We start from the raw sequence: 18,539 nt of genomic DNA on the forward strand, positions 1-18,539 counted from the left end.
CTCTGCATGAAGCGATGACACCAAAACTAACACATAGGGTTAGGCAATGTGCACTAAAAATACAGGATCAAAGGTTGATTGCGAAAATCAGTCCTCGTGACCTTGTGGCCCAGGAAGCGAAGTACCACTCAAATTGCCTTGTCAAATTATACAATGCCAGCAGCAGGAAGACAGAAGATGGTGTAAAGGAGAATATCGACCTAACCACGAGCATACTGCTTCGGCACAAGTCGCATTTGCTAAGGAGACTGCTGCTCTTGTTCGAGTAATAGAAGACATGGGAAATTCATTCATGGAAGAGAGTGATGACCTCCTGGTACTTGACAGCCGAGATGTTGCTGATCCAGCTGTTGTCCAAACTGTGCGTGCGATAGAGAAGACAGGCCAGGAACAGTATGACAAGTACATGACTCAGCGAGTGATGGAGCGAATTACACCAGTATCTGATCCCATATGTAAAAATCAGATGCCTTTGTTCAGCCGACCACCATGTCGAGTTCCGTCCAAAGCGAAACAGATCGTGACATCACTCAAGAGTGACTGTGCATTGTTTTCCAGACTGTACATTGCCTGTCAAACCCGTGACGGAGACTTGGACAATTTCTTCCAGCATGAGAATCATGCCTACCCTCCGTCATTGTCGCAGCTGGGAAAACTAAGGTTTGGGTCGAAGTCTGATCTTGTTGAATGTCTGGAAAGGTGCTGCACATCATGTGGGGATGCTCCATTAGTTGATGTCATCATATTGGATGGTGCTGCAATCATCAACATGCTCAGGCCCATTGGCATCAAAACGTTCCAAGAATATGCTACAGAGGTATTTCTGCCTTATGTCAAAGCACAGCTGTGCAACGTGATGAGAATTGACATAATTTGGGATGTGTACCTGGAAGAGAGTCTGAAGACCACTGCGAGAAAGAATCGAGGAAAAGGTGTTCGGCGGCGTGTTGCACCATCCAACATGATCCCAGGAAATTGGCAAGAGTTCTTGAGATTGGCAGACAACAAGACAGAACTATTCGACTTCTTGGCACACCAGGTAAGCTTTCAGTATTTCACTGGCTTTAAAAAAACCATATACATGTAGAATCGATTGTAAACTACACAATATCAATGACATGAAATGTAATCTAGCTTCTTTTCTTTGCCAATTTAGGTTGTAGAACATCTTTCTGCGGAAAAGGATGTGTATACAACATGCGGTCAGAATGTGCTCTGCACGAGAGTTCACCAGGACATCTCATCTCTAGCACCATGTACGCATGAGGAGGCAGACACACGGATGCTCCTTCATACAGTTGATGCAGCAAGGAGAGGGTATCGCCGAATCATGTTGCGTACTGTGGATACAGACGTGCTCGTCCTGGCAGTGTCTACTGTGGCACGCCTTGAAAACACTGAAATTTGGGTTGCTTTTGGCACTGGAAAGCACCTGAGGTACATTCCTGCCCACGATATCGCCACTGAGCTTGGTAGTGAGAAGGCACGTGCACTTCCTATGTTTCACGCCTTCACTGGTTGTGATACGGTGTCGTCATTCGCTGGTCGGAGGAAAAAGACTGCGTTCGACACATGGAAGTCCTTCACTGAAGTGACACCAGTATTCTCTACCTTGCTAACGGACCCGACGTCGCTCAATGATTGCATGTCTGTGCTCGAGAAGTATGTCGTCCTGTTGTACGACCGCACATGCACAGAATCTAACGTTGATTCAGCTAGGAAACACATCTTCACTACAAAAGCGAGGTCCATCGACACCATACCACCCACCAGAGGAGCACTGTTACAGCACACAAAACGGGCAGTATACCAAGGTGGACATGTGTGGGGACAGGCACTTGTCCGTTGTCCAGTACTTCCATCACCAGAGACATGTGGTTGGCAGAAGAGTGCCACACAGGGTTGGCAACCATTATGGACGGTATTACCAGAGGCAGTGGCATCTTGTTCCGAGTTGCTCAGGTGTGGGTGCCAGAAAGGTTGTAGGGGACTATGCAAGTGTGTTAGAGCTGCTCTTAAATGTACATCACTCTGTCGTTGCAGTGGTAATTGTGACCACAATGAGAGCAACCAATAGTTGTTTCAATGTAACATAAACATCCACACTCGAGAAAAACCATACACATTTTCGCACTGAGGGAAATGTTTCAGCCAGAGTGTACTTATTAAGTACTGCTTAATATCTAAACCCAATGTCCAACATGTCATAATCAACACAGAAGTGTGAATATGTTTAAGGCTCGACGCTGGGTAAATATTCTATAAATGAACCAGCAGAAACTTGAAAAGTGCAAAATCCATGGTGTTGTTCAAAGTAATCGGCAACAATATAATGATGTATGGTATGGGAAGTGTTATTTAATGTATAATGCATAGAGTATATATGCATTGGATACAAATGTGTAGATCTATATAATATGTCACTTAGTTTGTGTGGTATTTTTTCCTCCATCTTAATATGATTTAGAATTTGCAACTCGTAGTATAAATGATAAAGTAAAGTCGACTGTTTATGTATCTGGTCGATATCATAGAACTTGGCATTGCCATTGGTCACTATGAATTCAGCTTTTCTTAATTAGTGGTGCCATTTTGTCTGACATATGTGAATAAATCTACAACATACTTCATCCATGGTGTGATATGAATTACTGTGTATAATATGACATTTGCTAGATATCGACAAATCGAATGGTGGCGATCTTGAATTTCAACCTGAAATTGACCATTATATTGATTTATATGCATTTTTCAAAGCAAATAATGGTTCCATTGGATTCGTCATGTACAGAAACATACAAAAAGACACTTCATTCAGGTTTCTGCGTTGACTATTCATAAAGATATGACAATTAACAGATATTTCAAATCGGCCGGTGGCCATTTTGGATTTTTCCACTTTATGGGCTTCTCGGAAAAGATCCTGCTTGGTACTATATCTAAAATCAATTAGTAGGTCCTTACCATCATATATGCCAATTTTGGTGCTTTTACCACAAAACCCACAATCATTTCACAAATCTGCCCCACTAGGAGAGGTACCAAAAGATTGAAAAGGAGTAAAAAAAAATTTTTTTATGTTGAAGTGCTCATCGAGGCCAAGCCTTAAATAAAAGAACTGCATCGATAGAAATGTGAAGAAAGAGAGAATAGTCGAAGATTTTTTGAGGAAGTAAAGTGTCCATATTGTTTGGCCCGTGTACACTGCCCCAACCCTCCCACTTCCACAGATCTCCTTATGTCCATGTTTCCAACTGTTGTTCTGCTTCCCTCTATCTCTCCCTCTTGTCTCTTGCTCCCTTTATTATATTGTTACGATTTTTAGAACCTTCACTTTGTAAAATAATAATTCTTGTAAATATCCCCCTTTGTAAAGATCGCACCCTAGTTAGTCCATGTACAATGCGTAGAACACCATAGGACCTCTCTGTAGTTATCTCATTATTATGTGTTTTAGTTAAGGATCTGTTCCCAATAGTTGAATCTGCGTTGCATTAATCAAATAAGATAGGCCCCTTCAATTATCCCCAATCATCTCCCGCTCTTCAAAGTGCAGTAGCGGTATGGCAGCGTTCGCTGCCGTTTGTTTTGGTTAGATTGCTGTCCCCAAGCCGCCATTGAACACGCGGTAATCTGGAGGAAAAAAGGGGAGGAGGGGGTTCGAGCGCCAGGAACGAGGCGTGGCCTGTCAATGTCTCATCAAGAGGTGGAGCCAGCGAGCCCTCGCCGGCCAACCAGGGCCGAGGTGGGCCGACCGGTAGGCGTGTCCTAGGAGCCGGCGGCTGGATACAAGAACGCCCAATAAAAACGGCTGCGAGGGACTGCTTCAAGAGATGAGTGCGAAGGTCCGAAGTGCAAGGTACCAGAGGAGAACACGCTGAATCGTAAGGCAGGAGAGTGGGTCCGTTGACGACGACAATACCGCCATATATTCACATTGTCCGACCATGTGAAACCATACGTGCAGCCGCCGCCGGGTTTCGCCTCAAGCCCGGAGCGTGGACCGGAGCATGGACTGGAGCGGACCTCGACGCTGCGCATCTGCCCGGACCTTCCTGCCCTGCCATCTGCTTGGACCTTCTCCCCCTTCCAGCCATTCCTTCCTGCCATTCCCTATCCGTGTAAGTCTGTTTGTTCTGTTTGGGCATATGGTAATATAAGACTGTTTTAAGGCTGCCCTGTGTATCTGCTTCTTCCTCTCCTTGTAAATGCCCTTCTTTCATTTCCTCTTCGGGTTTCGTGTACATAATGAATAAATATCTGTTCTTCCTTTACTTTGGTTTCTTCTTCCCCCGATCGCTTTAGTCCCTTCCCAATTGAGTACCTGTGGCACGATTCAGCCAATGCTCGGAGTTGGGTTTAGTCCTTTGTTAACGGCCCGAGTCGCAGCTCGCTTCGCTCGGTGCATCCATTCATGCTGCGGCCTGGGTGGGAGTATCTCCTCGCTTATGGCCGGTGGTGGTAATTAGGTAGTAGGATGGATTGGGCTTACAACCCTACTCACCACCGCCCGGAAGTGATGTCATGCTTCTAGGACTGGCGGACGGCCAGCTTAACAGGACAAGGGGATTAACCCCCCCTTGCTAACGGGAGTGCCGTCCCCCGGATCCGTAACAATTGGTGTCAGGAGTGGGATTGGACCCGAACCAAATTTTTTTTTAAACATCTGAAAAATCTGGTCCAAATTTGGAGCGGCCGAAATTTTTATTAACACCGCTAAATTATAATCGTGCCATGGATGATCAAGGCGATCGGGTGCCGGTAGGGGAGAATGAGGAAGTAGAGGCGACCCAGGACCCCAGGGAGGCAGTGGGAATAATGGAAGAGGAGAGCAATGAGGATGCGGTAGTGGGGGTTGCAGGTGCACAAGATGGCGGCGCCTCGCACGTGGTCGCAGCAGCGCAGGGTGGCGACGCCTCACGCATGGCGGCGAGAGCCGAGCCCGCAGCACCAATGGGCTGGGTCCATTTTTTGGCACAAATGAGGGCCTCTATGGAAGAGTCAATGTATAATTGGAAAAAGGACACCATGTCAGACGAATCCGGGTGTGATCTGGAAAAATTGAGGGAGGAATCCAGGTCTGAAGTAGAAAAACGGATAGCAGAGGCAAGAAGGGATAATAACAAAATGATGGAGGACATGAGGCGCAAGTCGGGCGAAAAGGTCGCGGTGGTACGCGACGAGGTAGCGCGACTTGAGGAGCGCGCAGAGAGCGAGGTTGAGCAAAGGGTAGCCAAGTTGACCAGGGCTATAAGGGACGAGACGCGGGATGTAGAAAAGCCGACGACCGTCAAATTGGATAAAAAAATGTCGGGAGCGCCGGGTAAGGTTGAATTGAAAGACGAAATTTTATGGGCGCCGACGGTCGAGGTAGAACAGAGCGCAGTTAAAATGACCGGGGTAGAGATCGCGACCCGGGGTATGGGGAAGACGGCGACCGCTGAGGTAGAAAGGAAAATTTTGTTAGTGCCAGCGGCCGTTGAGAGAAAGGAAAAAGAATGAATTCAAATGGGAAAAGGAATAGTTGGAATTGAAATTGAAAAGACGACAGAGGTAGCCCATGAATTGGAGGGAGGAATGGAAGACATGCAAAGTCTCAGCTCACACCTTGATGCTGTGCTTAACCCAAATGAAAGTTTGCAGGTGTTGGAGCGAAGAGGAAGAAGCGCCCAGGTGAGTCGGCCTGTATATTGTGCGGGGAGATTTTGCAAGAGGATGTTTGGCGCAAAAAGAATTTTCGCGCGCTTGGGTCGCGACGGCATCCGGGCGCTAGTGAAAGGTCCGTGGTGAGATGTAAGAGTGTGAATGAATGCACGACAGAGTGTGATAGTGGGAGTGATTGTGAAGATTGTGGAACAGAGTGTACAGAGTGTGACACGGAGAGTGAGTTGGTGGTGGCGCGGGTGTGGGCGAGCACACCGGAGCACGTAAGTGGGTATGTGCTGGAATGCACACCTGTGGTGAGTGGTACGGAGTACGTACCGGGAGAGGGTGCCAAGAAGGTGCGCTAGAAAGGTGTGGAACGGAGGGGCGTGTGAGGAAAAAGTGTGCACCGAGGAGTGAGTGTGCTGTCGAGAGTGAGAGTGAATGCATGACAGAGTGTGGTGGTGAGAGTGACACGGAGTGCGAGTTGGTTGTGGCGAGTGAGAAAGAATGCACACCTGGAATGGTTGAGCGTGTGCGGGAATGCACACCTGAGTTGGTGGTGAAGCACGTGATTGGGTGTGCAAAAGAGTGCACACCCATGGTTGTCACAGAGGATGTGACCGAGGAGTGGGCGCGAGGAGGTGTGTTGATGAAGTGTGCGAACGACGAGTGTGCACCAAGGTGTGTGAGGAGGTTTGTGGTGGTCAGGTGTGTAACGAAGTCTGTGAGCGGAAGAATACCTGGGTGGTGTGTAAGAGAAAGTGCAATACCAGAGTGCATGGGATGTACGGAAGGCTTTGGCGCGCGAGAATGTGTGAGTATGCGAAGAGTCGCGTGTGGATGTGAGCATGCGAGTAAGGCATCGACATTGACCGGGGCAGTGGTTAGGCCGACGTATAGCCGACGCGAGCTCCCGGTCCGTGCCGGGCGGTTTGGGCTGCGGGAACCGGCGGGGATCGGTGTCGCGTCGCTCCTGTTCGGAGCGTTGTGCACGATTCGGGCCGGGCCCCGCCCCGCACGGTCGAGCCCGCGCTTTGCCGGGCAAGGCGACCGACCCGGTTCGAGGGGAGGTAGGAGGAGTCGGAACGGCGCCCCCTTGTGGTGGTGGCGTTCCACCCGGGCAAGGCTGGCCCACCACGCATGGGAGCGAAAGGCCCCACATAGGGATGGTGCTGTGAACCTTGGCCCGACGAAACCTCCTCCCCTGAATCGAGTGCCGGACGGACCCAACCGCAGGAGACCAAACCACCCGAATTCATTGCTCGGCTTTGCGAAGCCGAGCTTTGAAAATGTAATGACGCACCGAGGCTCAGATATAGCGGACTGTGATGATGATAGTGTTTTGGTTTGGATTGACACCCGGTGATTCGAAATTGGAATTGGTAATAGTATTTGGAAATAGTGATTTGAAATTGGTAATAGGGATTTGAAATTGGAATTGATAGTGAGTGAAATTGGGATAATAGTGGGATTGATTGGAAATTGATACCCAGTGTCGGGGGGTGGTAGCTTTACCATTCACCTCACATCGCCTATCCGGGCACATGAGCATTAGTTTATGGGGTGGCTGTGCAAACTAGTCCGGGAGGGTTAGGATAAAATGATAGGGATTTAGAGATGACTTTAGGAGACTTGAGATTAAGTAGTGACATTGTACAGGTAGGAGGGGACGTAGGTGGATTAGCTGGTTGATAACGACGGGGGAGTGCTTAGTATAAGGGAAGACGAGGAGCACGAGTTTCAGAAGGGAGTAGTCAGATTAGATGATGCAGTGTATGATTGAGTAATTGTGAAAGTGTGTGATTGGCATTGTATTGAAGTGAATGGTCCTGGGAGGAAAGGAGGGTGCAAGTGCCACCAGGTGTGTGTGAGCACCAGGTGAGTGTGCAAGTGCAGGTGAAGCACAGGTGTATGGAGACTGGTTGGATGAAATGAATGGTCTGGAGTGAATGGAGCATGGAATAGATGGTATGGAATACATGGAGTATGGAATAGATGGAATGGAGCATGGAATGAATGGAGTATGGAATGGATGGTGTGGAGTGAGTAGTGTGGAATATGTGGAGTGGAGTGGTTGGTGTGAAAGGAGTGGATGGGGAAGATGGACCCCTTCACGAGTACCTGGGAGGGTAGTTTAAGAGTAGGTAGAGGGTATAGGTAAATTATGGTGGATATTGGTGTCTGTGGTGCGTGTGTAGAATGGTGTTTGGATGGGTGCATTAGTAGAGTAAATTGGCTGGGCATGTGGCCTGTTAGTGTGTATGGTTGAATGGGCACTCCGCCACTGCTAGTCTGTCGGCCAGGCGAGGCCGCAGGTAGGCTCTGGGAGCCAGTAGTGTTCAGTGGGGCCTGAGGATCCAGGGACGGACCCGGGTAGCCCGACGCCAGAGAGGGCGGTAGTGGGGAGAGAGCCAGAGGGCCTTCCCCAAGATAGGTTAGGGCAAGGAGCAGGTAAGCTCGGGAGGCAACTACGGTGGCGGAGGTGTGCAGGTGAGCAGGCCTGCTGGGAGCGCCACACGACCCAGCTCTGGAATTGTGCGAGAGCACCGGGAGTTGAATCGGGGGAGTGAGACCCCAAATTGGTGAGCGCCACAGATGGTCAGTGGGAATTGGTTTTTAGAACCGCATAGAGTAGAGTGGCCAATGGTTTTGCAGGGAAAGACCCCGGTAGTGTAAAGAATGGTAATGTCATTTAGAAGATAGGTAGAATGAAATCCCTTCGCACCATATGCAGCCACTCACCAAGGTGAGATAGACTCCACACCATGATGTTGAATTAGTAAATGTTTGGTTGGGTTGGAAGACGCATCATGACGTAAGTATGACATTGTGCTGTAATTCCATCTCTTCCTCCTTAGGAGGGATTGATGAGGAATTGGAATTGGGGGCAAATTTGGATTAGAGGGATTGGTAACCAATTTGGATTAGGGGAGATATGGGGAAGACGAGACAGTAGTGACGAATTTGTAAATGTGTAGAATTTTGTAAATACGGGGTAAGGGCAAGGGTAGGGTAGGTGACAGGGAGGGGTGACGTACAGTAGGGATGAACTTTCTCCGCTCGCTCCCATGCGCACCTCACTTTGCATTACCTTGTTTTGATGTGTACCCTTGCGATCCTGCCCCGATGCTTGCTTTGTCTTTCCTTCCCCACTCACGGCTTGTTCTTTTGGGTCCAGGGGGAGTGCGCAGGTAGCCGCAGTTGTGTACCTGAGCCGCCGCTGCCAGCCGGCCTGGACCGGTACACCACCTTATGGACCGCACGACTTGCGGCCTAGCACCACCATATGGACCACGGTTCTGTGGCTAAGCACCACACTTATGGACCCCACGTGCTGGGACTGGCCATGGTGGCCAGACAAAAGCTTGCTTGCGGACCACGGTGAGGTGGCCCCTATGCCATACAGGTGGACCACCCTTAGTTGGCCCCTGTTGGCCATAAATATTAAAAAAAATGGATGCGTTGTGTGCCTTTTTATTATTACAAATAGGCAGCAAGCCACAAGAAGAGTCAACATCAAGAATAACATCAAGAAACATCGGCCCAGCAGAGCAGGAGCTGAGAAGAGAGTCATGCGTTTGTTTATTATTGAAATGTGATGACGTGTGAAATGAGCACTGGATGGTGCTTTTCGTGCTTTTGGTGCTGATTGGTGCTTTTTGGTGAATTGTAATGCTCTTGTGCTCGGGGGTGCACTGCAATATCAATTGTGCATCCCCGGGCATGTGGGTATGGTGTATCGGTACAGTGCAGTGCTTGCTCCTTCCTCTTTCAAAACATATTTTTGTCTCCCAAAAGACAGGTCCTGGGTTTGCAGTGTACATAATTAGTGTCTTGTAAATAATGCTCCCCACCGGCTTTATGTGTAGTTTGAAGACAATTCCGTGATTCAGTTATCCTGTGGGCGTGAATCTGTTAGGTAGGATGCAACGCAGCAGGGGGACATACTTAATTGTTTTTAAACTGTTGCACTCAGGGTAAGGTTAATAGTAGAGGGTTACTACACCTGAGTGTCACATTAAGTTAAAGTTCTTTCGGGCCGGGACGGCCCTGGAGGAGAGACGGGTGCTGTGTTGCGGTTTTTAGAACCTTCACTTTGTAAAATAATAATTCTTGTAAATATCCCCCTTTGTAAAGATTGCACCCCAGTTAGTCCATGTACAATGCGTAGAACACCATAGGACCTATCTGTAGTTATCTCATTATTATGTGTTTTCGTTAAGGATCTGTTCCCAATAGTTGAATCTGCGTTGCATTAATCAAATAAGATAGGCCCCTTCAATTATCCCCAATCATCTCCCGCTCTTCAAAGTGCAGTAGCGTTTGTTTTGGTTTGTTTGCTGGCCCCAAGCCGCCATTGAACACGCGGTAATCTGGAGGAAAAAAGGGGAGGAGGGGGTTCGAGCGCCAGGAATGAGGCGTGGCCTGTCAATGTCTCATCAAGAGGTGGAGCCAGCGAGCCCTTGCCGGCCAACCGGGGCCGAGGTGAGCCGACCGGTAGGCGTGTCCTAGGAGCCGGCGGCTGGATACAAGAACACCCAATAAAAGCGGCTGCGAGGGACTGCTTCAAGAGATGAGTGCGAAGGTCCGAAGTGCAAGGTACCAGAGGAGAACACGCTGAATCGTAAGGCAGGAGAGTGGGTCCGTTGACGACGACAATACCGCCATATATTCACATTGTCCGACCGCGTGAAACCATACGTGCAGCCGCCGCCGGGTTTCGCCTCAAGCCCAGAGCGTGGACCGGAGCGTGGACTGGAGCGGACCTCGACGCTGCGCATCTGCCCAGACCTTCCTGCCCTGCCATCTGCTTGGACCTTCTCCCCCTTCCAGCCATTCCTTCCTGCCATTCCCTATCCGTGTAAGTCTGTTTGTTCTGTTTGGGCATATGGTAATATAAGACTGTTTTAAGGCTGCCCTGTGTATCTGCTTCTTCCTCTCCTTGTAAATGCCCTTCTTTCATTTCCTCTTCGGGTTTCGTGTACATAATTAATAAATATTTGTTCTTCCTTTACTTTGGTTTCTTCTTCCCCCGATCGCTTTAGTCCCTTCCCAATTGAGTACCTGTGGCACGATTCGGCCAACGCTCGGAGTCGGGTTTAGTCCTTTGTTAACGGCCCAAGTCGCAGCTCGCTTCGCTCGACGCATCCATTCACGCTGCGGCCCGCGTGGGAGTATCTCCTCGCTTACGGCCGGTGGTGGTAATTAGGTAGTAGGATGGATTGGGCTTACAACCCTACTCACCACCGACCGGAAGTGACGTCATGCTTCCAGGACCGGCGGACGGCCAGCTTAACAGGACAAGGGGATTGACCCCCCCTTGCTAACGGGAGTGCCGTCCCCCGGATCCATAACAATATGTTCTATGTGTTAGCTATTATACCAGCCTAGACTAAATATACAAAAAAAAAACTCTTCGTGCAGCATCTAACTCAAGATGTCCAAATGTTACACATGTCTATGCCCATAGGTTTCCCACGGGTGCCCCAGTAGTCCAATAAATAAAATTAATAGGATGTCTGTCTGTCTGGTCGCGTTTTTTGTAAAGACCAATGGGGTGAAAACCAACAAATTTGGCACACACCAAGTCCAACCTGGGGATTGTTTCTAAGGGTATTTTCATCCACCACATCGGCCTTAAAGACCCCAAAGATCCCTAAGATTCTTAAACACCCCTAAGATCATTCAAGGCCTTTAAGACCCAAAGACCCTTAAGATCCTGAATACTCTTTAAGACCTCAAAGATCCTTAACACCCTGAAGACCCTCAAGACTTTGAAGACCCCAAAGACCCTTTAAGACCCTTTTGCCCACCGACATTACCTCGACTTACCATTTTCAATAAATCCTTCTGCCCCCACCTCGCCAGCACTCTTGCCCCTTCCTTCTCAGTTCCCTATCCCACTACCCCATTCCCTCTCACCCTCCCCCCCCCCCCAGAGCAAAGCCAGGTAACCCTGCCAGTCACCAATACAATCGCATAGCGCTCGCCAAGTGGCTTCAGCACTCAAGAAAGCACTCCAATGAGACGGTTGACAAGCAACGGCTGGCTAGGCAAGCGATTAGCGATTTATACTTCTGAAGATCAGGCATTCAATGATGAGCACTTGGAGTTCATTTGTGCTGTCGTTGCCTTTATAACTCAGAGATTTTCCCACGAAGTAACCAGGCTCGGCTGTGGAAACCTCAATGTCAATCCTGCTGGTTAATTCGTTCGAGGAGGGAAATAAAATACCACAAACATCTTTAGCAGTCGAGGCACCGTTAAAGGCACCGCACATCACACTACATACATGTGGAGGAGGGGAGGGCGAGTTTGAAGAATTATCAGAAACAGATTATTTATCCGTAATGTTTTAGGAGTTTGCGGACAACTCTAACCCTTTTATGAGGCATGTGGGAGGGGATGGGGTGGAGGTTGGGATGGGATGGGAGGGGGCGAGTTTGAAAAAGAATAATTATCAGAAGCAGATTGTTTCTCTGTAATTTTTTCCGAGTTTGTGGAAATCAAATGAAAGCACAAACCCCGGCGTTTATAAGCATTGTGATGTATACATGAATTGAGCGATTGGTAGGTATGAAGATCAGCTATATTACCATTTGTGGATATGAAGCTTTAATGCACAGAAACTGACATGTTCTGAGGCAAGGCATATTTTAGTTGAGCCGACAAAATGGCGGATTTAAGACCCCAAGTTGAGTGATCTGAATGCAGGCTGACCAAAGGTAAGCCTGTGAGTGTAAGTTATCTTCAACAACACATGCAAACACCCAGTTTTCATTCATGCAATCCCTTGGAAGTTGAGAAGTATACATGCAAACTTCAGGGCTGCTAGTTTGCATGGTTTTGGAGTTATGGAGGAGATGGACACACAAACAGACACATGGACACACACACATGGACACACACACATGGACACACACACATGGACACAAACACAGAGAGACACAGTGACACACACACAGACACACACACAGACACACACAGAGACACAGACACACACAGAGACACAGACACACACAGAGACACGCACACACAGACACACACAGACACTGCCTTTTATTATTATAGATTGAATTATATATTTAAACAATGTTTAGCACAAATCACCTTCATAATATTTCCAGGAACCTCCAGTTTTGCAGGGGTGCACTTAGTTATCAAGTTTCTTGCGCTCTGTATACAAAATTTTTTATTGGGGCTACTCTGTGTACAAATACATTTATTGGGATTACTCTATGTACAAATACATTTATTGGGATTACTCTGTATACAAATACATTTATTGATCGTATCGAAGGCACGAGATATGTCAAGGGAGACAGCTCTGATTTCCTGTTTGGCATTGAGGACCTCCATCCATTGTTGAGACAGCAGAAGCAGCATGTCCAGAGTAGAATGACCTGGTCTGAATCCAAATTGATGATCTAAGATCAAGCCATTGGAGAAGAGGAAGGATTTGATATCCGAAGCAATGATGGATTCCATGACCTTGCTGATAATTGGGAGCAGGCTGATTGGTCTGTAGTTGCAAGGATCTGTTTTTGCACCTTTTTTGTGTAAAGCGGTAATGTTTGCTGATTTCCAAGCAGATGGCAGATGACCTTGAGCAAAAGAGAGGGTGAAGAGAATAGAGAGAGGGTGAGATAGAGCGGCAGAGCAGGAATTTTGGACCCTTGGGCTGATGCTGTCAGGTCCAGTTGCAGAATCAGAGTCTAGGTTTGACAAAAACTTCTCCACCTTGTCAGGAGAGAAGGACACAGAGTCCAGGAGCAGCCGAGTTCGACTGGGTAACGGTGGGTACAGAGAGAGATCGTTTTGGGACACAATATTATGAGGCAAACACCAAGTTGAGGCATTCAGCTTTCTTCACGTGCGGAGTCAGCTGTGTAGCCGTTTGAGGTAAGAGAGGGGATGGAGGGGGAACAAACACCAGAAACAGATTTGACCAGATGCCACCAGGATTTGGAGGAGGGAGACAGGTTTACTTACTCTATATATTAATACATTTATTCTATATACAGTATTAATATGTTGGGATTACGCTGTATACAATAATGCTTACTCTACATATTTATACATTTATTGGGATTACTCTATGTACAAATACATTTATTGGGATCACTTTATATATTAATACATTTATTGGGATTACCCTGTTTGCAAATACATTTATTGGGATTACTCTGTATGCAAATACATTTGTTGGGATTACTCTGTATGCAAATACATTTATTGGGATTACTCTGTATGCAAATACATTTATTGGGATTACTCTGTATGCAAATACATTTACTGGGATAACTCTGTATGCAAATACATTTATTGGGATTACCCTGTATGCAAATACATTTATTGGGATTACTCTGTATGCAAATACATTTGTTGGGATTACTCTGTATGCAAATACATTTGTGGGGATTACCCTGTATGCAAATACATTTATTGGGATTACTCTGTATGCAAATACATTTATTGGGATTACTCTATGTATAAATATATTTACTGGGTTTACTCGGTGTATAAATACATTTACTGGGGTTACGCTGTATCCAAATACATCTATTGGGATTACTCTGTATGCAAATACATTTGTTGGGATTACTTTATGTATTAACACATTTATTGGGATTATTCTGTATGCAAATACATTTACTGGGATTGCTCTGGATGCAAACACATTTATTTGGATTGCTCTGTATTCAAATACATTTATTGGGATTATTCTGGATACAAATACATTTATTGGGATTATGCTATGTACAAATCCATTTATTGGGATTACTCTGCATACAAATACATTTATTGGGAATGCTCTGTATACAAATACATTGGTTGGGATTACTCTGTATGCAAATACATTTATTGGGATTACTCTGCATACAAATACAATTACTGGAATTGCTCTTTATATTAATACATTTATTGTGATTGCTCTGTTTACAAATACATTTATTGGGAATGCTCTGTATACAAATACATTGGTTGGGATTACTCTGTATGCAAATACATTTATTGGGAATGCTCTGTATACAAATACATTGGTTGGGATTACTCTGCATACAAATACATTTATTGGGATTACTCCATGTATAAATATATTTACTGGGTTTACTCGGTGTATAAATACATTTACTGGGGTTACGCTGCACACAAATACATCTATTGGGATTACTCTGTATACAAATACATTTATTGGGATTATTCTGGATACAAATACATTTATTGGGACTACTCTATGTACAAATCCATTTATTGGGATTACTCTGTATACAAATACATTTATTGGGATTACTCCATGTATAAATATATTTACTGGGTTTACTCAGTGTATAAATACATTTACTCTGTATACAAATACATTTATTGGGATTACTCTATGTACAAATACATTTATTGGTATTACTCTGTATACAAATACATTTATTGGGATTACTCTGTATACAAATACATTTATTGGGATTACTCGATGTATAAATATATTTACTGGGTTTACTCGGTGTATAAATACATTTACTGGGGTTACGCTGTATACAAATACATCTATTGGGATTACTCTGTATGCAAATACATTTGTTGGGATTACTTTATGTATTAATACATTTATTGGGATTACTCTGTATGCAAATACATTTACTGGGATTGCTCGATATGCAAACACATTTATTGGGATTACTCTGTATACAAATACATTTATTGGGATTATTCTGGATACAAATCCATTTATTGGGATTACTCTATGTACAAATCCATTTATTGGGATTACTCTGTATACAAATACATTTATTGGGATTACTCCATGTATAAATATATTTACTGGGTTTACTCGGTGTATAAATACATTTACTGGGGTTACGCTTCTCACAAATACATCTTTTTGGATTACTCTGTACACAAATACATTTATTGGGATTACTCCATGTACAAATACATTTATTGGTATTACTCTGTATACAAATACATTTATTGGGATTACTCTGCATACAAATACAATTACTGGAATTGCTCTATATATTAATACATTTATTGTGATTGCTCTGTTTACAAATACATTTATTGGGAATGCTCTGTATACAAATACATTGGTTGGGATTACTCTGTATGCAAATACATTTATTGGGATTACTCTGCATACAAATACAATTACTGGAATTGCTCTATATATTAATACATTTATTGTGATTGCTCTGTTTACAAATACATTTATTGGGAATGCTCTGTATACAAATACATTGGTTGGGATTACTCTGTATGCAAATACATTTATTGGGAATGCTCTGTATACAAATACATTGGTTGGGATTACTCTGTATGCAAATACATTTATTGGGATTGCTCTGCAAGTCATCATATATTTGATGATAATAAGGCATTCGTGTTTTTAATGAAAGGCGTTTTGTTTCAGCACCATGGACAATGTTATCCAACAGGTGTGATCTCAGTAGATGGATCACGCACGGTGTTCCCGAAATGGCAAAGCCTTAGAAAATCCAATGTGGCAATTCCTAAAGAAAGTTTTCAACAAACCCTTTACATCAGTGTTGATTATTTTTATCAGCACCAAAACCGCTGTTGTTGTTCATCCTTATTGAGCAGATGTTTTGAAATCACTGATGTAGCATAGACATACTCTGAAGATAAGACCCACGAGACAATATGCCCACCTGTCCGATGAGATGGTAACTAAGCTCCATAGCAAGCATCCTCGCCTCGGTGAGTCCTCCCGGCACCTCGATAGCCCACTGGTTCAAGTACTGTCTCGCACTGCCCGCCGCACTCACAAGGAGCACGATGAGCGTGAGAGCTGTGGGTGAAGCCATGGGGATGGCTGTGCGGACCCTCCGGAGCAAAGACTGGATGGACCCCAGATGAGGGAAATACCGGGCAGATGACAACCCGAAGGGAGGAGTTGGGCTGGTTTATAAAGGGGGTTGAGGTAGTGTGGGACAACGTTCACCCCCCAGTGATCGTGAGAGCGAGAGCGTGGCCAGAACCGCTCCCACAACCAGATATAATTCCGCCCCACTCTACCCATACCCCGCCTTTCCTCATCCTCTTCTTCCATTTATTTAAACCTCCTTACTCATCGCACACCAAGGCTCCCACCTCCCCCTCACATTCTCCTCGCTCATTGAAGTCCCCTTGCTCCTCCTCTCAAAGCACCCACACATCCTCCTCAAACACTTCTATTCATTTAAACATACTTGCTCATCATCTCATACCCACTCCCCATTCATCCTTATCGAATGTATTCTTGAGTTTTCGCCATAAATGCAGATCGTTGTTGAATGAAAGTCCCTTCTTCGCACCTTCTGGAGCTCACAATATCCAATCATTAAGGCACCTTATTCTTTATTCAAACGTCCTCTCCTTTTACTTCATCCACCAGATATCTTTCCTTTTTTTAATGCTTATTAAACTCGATGTCTCAATGGACCTGACAGTCGACTACAAACGGCCTCATCAGTTATACGCACTCAGCGTGCTAAACTCCCCTCCTCCCCCATACCCACACACTCAACCCCTTCCTCTCCCTGGTGTCCTCCCACGCCAAGCGTGCACCCGTGACGCACGATGCGATGCTCATGCACCTGAAGAGGCAGAAATTCCGTCCGAGTGACGCTCACGCTTTGGGGATCGGGTACATGAGTGAGCTGACTCGACCTCGACGATGACGCAGCTCCGGTTAAAAAAGGAACTGTACAGCGTCAGCACCGCGGACAGCGCTTCGGGGAGAGAAATGGAAGAGGAATGTATTTAATAAATAGATGTCCCATGTGAAATGGAGAATTAAGTGTCTGATATTTCGTTTTCCTATGCTGGAAAATTCGTTAAATTTCTGATTTAAAGGAATGTTAATGGAAAATACTCCAATAAGAATCTGTATTCATGACTGCATCACATTTGAAGCACAATGCGGGTGGAGGCAGTTAACGCAAACAAGCATTACACACACATCAATATATATATGTATATATATATATATATATATATATATATATATATATATATATATATATATATATATATATATATATATATATGTATATATATATATATATATATATATATATATATATATATATATATATATGTATGTATGTATGTATATATATATATATATATATATATATATATATGTATATATATATATATATATATATATATATATATATATATTGTTGCGGTTTTGAGTTTGTACAGTGAGTTTAATAAAGGTTAAAATTTCCCCCTCATAGTTAGTCACACAAGCAACATGTAGCCTCGCATAGTATAGTTATGTCTTAGTATTTGTGAGCTTAGTCTATTTCCATTGTTAGTCCTGCGTTGAGTAGAGTCCAGAGAATAGGCCCTACTTCTACCGACTTTCCAGCTACCCTAGCCTCATGCCCCTTTGCGCTAACTTTGGTTCATTTTGGGCGAATTAACACGAGGCAGACTAGGAGGGTCGGGGCGGAGCCGAAGGCGGAGCGGCAGAAGCGCTGACGGTAAGCACGAGCCGCCAATCAGGGCTCAGAGGTGGTGGCGGCGGCGTTGCGTCACAGGGCGTGGTGAGAAGGTTCGAGAGGGTTCCAGAAGATTCGGGGCCGTAGCTATATAACCCATCATGCAAAGCCCTCGAAAGGACTGAAGCGAAGGACTAGCGTGAGAGGACTGAAGCGAAGGACTCGTGCACACGCAGCAGTAAAGAGGACTCTCGTGAAAAGGATTGGTGAAAGGACTAGAGGACTCTCGTCGATGAACGAAGGACTTGCCCAGGGAGAACTCGTGCGCAGTGACCAACCAAGAGGATCGAGGAAGAGGAGTTGTGAGCATCAGAGAACTGTGAAAGATATGCTGGCGAAGCCAGACGCACCTGAACCGAAATACGCGCTTTGATAAGTGACGCTCAG

At 45.4% G+C, this 18,539-nt stretch overlaps 2 protein-coding genes across 2 annotated transcripts in view; one reads left to right on the forward strand and one right to left on the reverse strand.

The window, feature by feature from the left end:
* The window catches only part of LOC137436777 (neuroendocrine convertase 1), a 70,572-nt gene extending 54,108 nt beyond the window's left edge, over positions 1–16,464 (reverse strand). The window contains exon 1 of the mRNA XM_068130864.2: positions 16,311–16,464. Coding sequence (XP_067986965.2) covers positions 16,311–16,349 — 39 coding nt within the window. The 5' untranslated portion in view covers positions 16,350–16,464. The remainder of the gene's footprint in view (positions 1–16,310) is intronic.
* On the forward strand, positions 932–2,271 carry LOC144888305 (uncharacterized). Its single transcript, XM_078765966.1, has 2 exons — positions 932–1,039; positions 1,157–2,271. The coding sequence occupies exons 1-2, from the start codon at positions 962–964 to the stop codon at positions 2,075–2,077; spliced, it is 999 nt and encodes a 332-aa protein (XP_078622092.1). The 5' UTR covers positions 932–961; the 3' UTR covers positions 2,078–2,271.
* Positions 16,465–18,539: the final 2,075 nt, after the last annotated feature.

The sequence above is a fragment of the Myxine glutinosa genome, chromosome 11 (assembly GCF_964187855.1).
Source record: "Myxine glutinosa chromosome 11, kmMyxGlut1.1, whole genome shotgun sequence".
Lineage (NCBI taxonomy): Eukaryota > Metazoa > Chordata > Myxini > Myxiniformes > Myxinidae > Myxine > Myxine glutinosa.

Bases quoted from the DNA above. Each gene is read 5' to 3' on its own strand.
- LOC144888305 (XM_078765966.1), top strand. From the start codon at position 962: ATGATCCCAGGAAATTGGCAAGAGTTCTTGAGATTGGCAGACAACAAG. The intron at 1,040-1,156 runs GTAAGCTTTCAG...TTGCCAATTTAG, and splicing joins TCGACTTCTTGGCACACCAG to GTTGTAGAACATCTTTCTGC.